Raw genomic sequence first — 2,587 nt, 5'->3', positions numbered from 1 at the left:
ACCTAGTCACCAATCGAAACCCAACGACAGGATACACTTTGTCCTTTTTTACGTCCATGCATGACTTAGCGACAAAAAATTCTGCCGCCAAGAAAATGAGCAAACTCAACATTTTTATATTTTTTAAAACATCTCCGTGATTAGGAGAGGTGTACAAAAATATAAAAATGTCTATTTTAATTATTATTTTGGCAGTAGAATTTTATTTCGCTAAGCCAATAGTGGACGTAAAATAAGGTTTAGGTGTATCAACAAAAGAACAACAACTTCGTATCCAGACTTCGAAATCTGGAGCTGATTGACGCAAAAACAGCTTTCCAGCTTAAGACCAATACAGCCCAATGTCCGAGAATATACGGGTTACCAAAAGTACACAAGCCGAACATGCCACTTCGTCCGGTGGTATCCAACATTGGTGCACCCACGTATATGCTATCCAAATACGTCGGTCGGATTTTGCAATCGTCGATCAACAGCAACTATAACATCCGTGATTCGTTCTCTTTCTGCACCTTTATCAATTCCGTTCGTTTACCAGAAAACCACATTCTCGTATCGTTCGATGTCACCTCACTTTTCACGTGCATCCCTCGTCACATGATACCCGGAATCATCATAGAGAGATGGGAGGAAATCAAAAAGCATACGCACATCAACCTGGACCTGTTCCTCGAGATCGTTAATTTCTGTCTCGAGTGCAGTTATTTCTCATACAGAGGAAATTACTACAAACAGATCTTCGGCACAGCAATGGGCAGTCCGCTGTCCCCCATTATTGCAGACCTGGTGATGGAATCCCTCCTGGATAATGTGGTGAGCCGTCTAAACTTTCCCATACCTCTTATAAAGAAGTATGTGGACGATCTGGTCCTAGCACTACCACCAGACAAGGTAGTAGAAGTGATGAACGTTTTCAACAGTTTTAATGAAAATATACAGTTCACATACGAAATGGAAGAGAATGGCAGACTCCCCTTCCTGGACATGGTCTTAGTCCGTCAGCAGGATCAAACAATTCGTACTGAATGGTACAGTAAACCTATGTCACCCGGTCGTCTGTTGGACTTTCTGTCGGCTCACCCACTACATCTCAAAATGAACACGGTCAACAACTTTATGCGAAGAGTACGTGAATTCATCACAAATCTATCCAACGAGGCGGCGGATAATACGATAGACGTCATCCTGAAGTTAAATCACTATCCAGCACCCCTGCGACACCGTTTGCTTAATAGAGGAATTGCTCGAAGAACGAATACTCCTCCCTCAGATGAGACTCAAGTCGTCTATAAATCTATGCTGTTTGTAAACGACCTAACACAACGTTTGAGTAAGTCACTCAAAGCTGCACTACCAAATGTTGTTCTTGCGGCACGATACGAGAAAACCACCAAACAACTATACACCAACACGAAGGACGTCATACCCCCAGAGATGCGGAACAACGTCATCTACCGTATCCCTTGCAATGATTGTGCAGCCAGCTATGTAGGGTTAACGACAACCCAACTGAAGAAACGCATCAGCGGACATCGTTCAACCATAAACCAGCTTGAAGAACTAGTGACCAGCAACAGCGACAGTCCAACGACGAAATTTGAAATAGAACGGTTGAGGGAAAAAACGGCACTTCTGCAACATAGCATTGACGAACAACATCGGTTCAATTTAGAAAAAACACAGATCTTAGATCAACACAGAAGGCAAACAGCTCTTCCTATTCTCGAGGTTTGTCATATTCTAAACACTCCAAACAACATCAACAAGAGATCAGACATCGAATGTCTTAGTTCAATGTATGCAGGCATTTTCCATACACTCCACACAAAGCGATCTAAAGTAACGAACACAGCAACAATAACAGAAATACCCAATAGCTACCAAAACGAATCCAACCATGTTGTCCCCACTTAGGTTCCACACATATTCACCACTTAGCTTAAACAAATTGGCCGTTAGTAGTGTTGTTAGAAGTGCGAACCGAATTCGGCAAAAACATAACTAGTGTTCAAGAGTACTTAATTAATTTAAAAATATGCTGAAGAATGTTACTGATTCTATGTGTATTTCAGAGTCGATTCCAACGTTTTTTTAAATAGTTTTTCGGACGGATTATGCTTCCACAAAGCCTTTCAAAACGAAAGCAATTAAAACCCCTGTAAGCCTCTTTTTCCATTGTTTAATGTTAAGTATATATATTAAGTATATATATTAAGTATATATATTAAGTATATATAGTATATATATAGGGTTCCTGATTTCCACTTTTCATCTTCTTCCACACTCGAATACAGTCAGCAGCGAACGGTTGTCGCTTTAGTTTGTGTGTTTGCTTGTCAGCGACGACAGCAAACACCGGCGAACGGTGGGAAGCCATACATGGAATTTAAACATTCGTCCACAATCGCATCGCAAGCGATGGAGAGGTGATGCGATTCGTGAGTGAATTGCGCGTACGAATATTTGAAGTTTTCAAAAAATGTTTATTATTTTCTTTGCTAATCTAGCATTTCAACAACAATACACTAAAAACGTATGCATTACATGCAGAAATTCTCTTCTAGTTATGATAATGGCCGCTTCGATC

General features: G+C 40.7%; 1 protein-coding gene across 1 annotated transcript; it reads left to right on the top strand.

The window, feature by feature from the left end:
- Positions 1-252: 252 nt before the first annotated feature.
- On the top strand, positions 253-2,149 carry LOC134287435 (uncharacterized). The gene is made up of 2 exons (XM_062849247.1): positions 253-2,014; positions 2,073-2,149. Exon 1 carries the CDS (start codon positions 385-387, stop codon positions 1,912-1,914), a length of 1,530 nt encoding a protein of 509 aa, XP_062705231.1. The 5' UTR covers positions 253-384; the 3' UTR covers positions 1,915-2,014; positions 2,073-2,149.
- The last annotated feature ends 438 nt before the right edge of the window (positions 2,150-2,587 follow it).

Source organism: Aedes albopictus, chromosome 2, assembly GCF_035046485.1.
Source record: "Aedes albopictus strain Foshan chromosome 2, AalbF5, whole genome shotgun sequence".
Classification (NCBI taxonomy): Eukaryota; Metazoa; Arthropoda; class Insecta; order Diptera; family Culicidae; genus Aedes; species Aedes albopictus.
The sequence above is the reverse complement of the archived record's forward strand: the minus strand, read 5'-3'. Positions and strand labels throughout refer to the sequence as shown.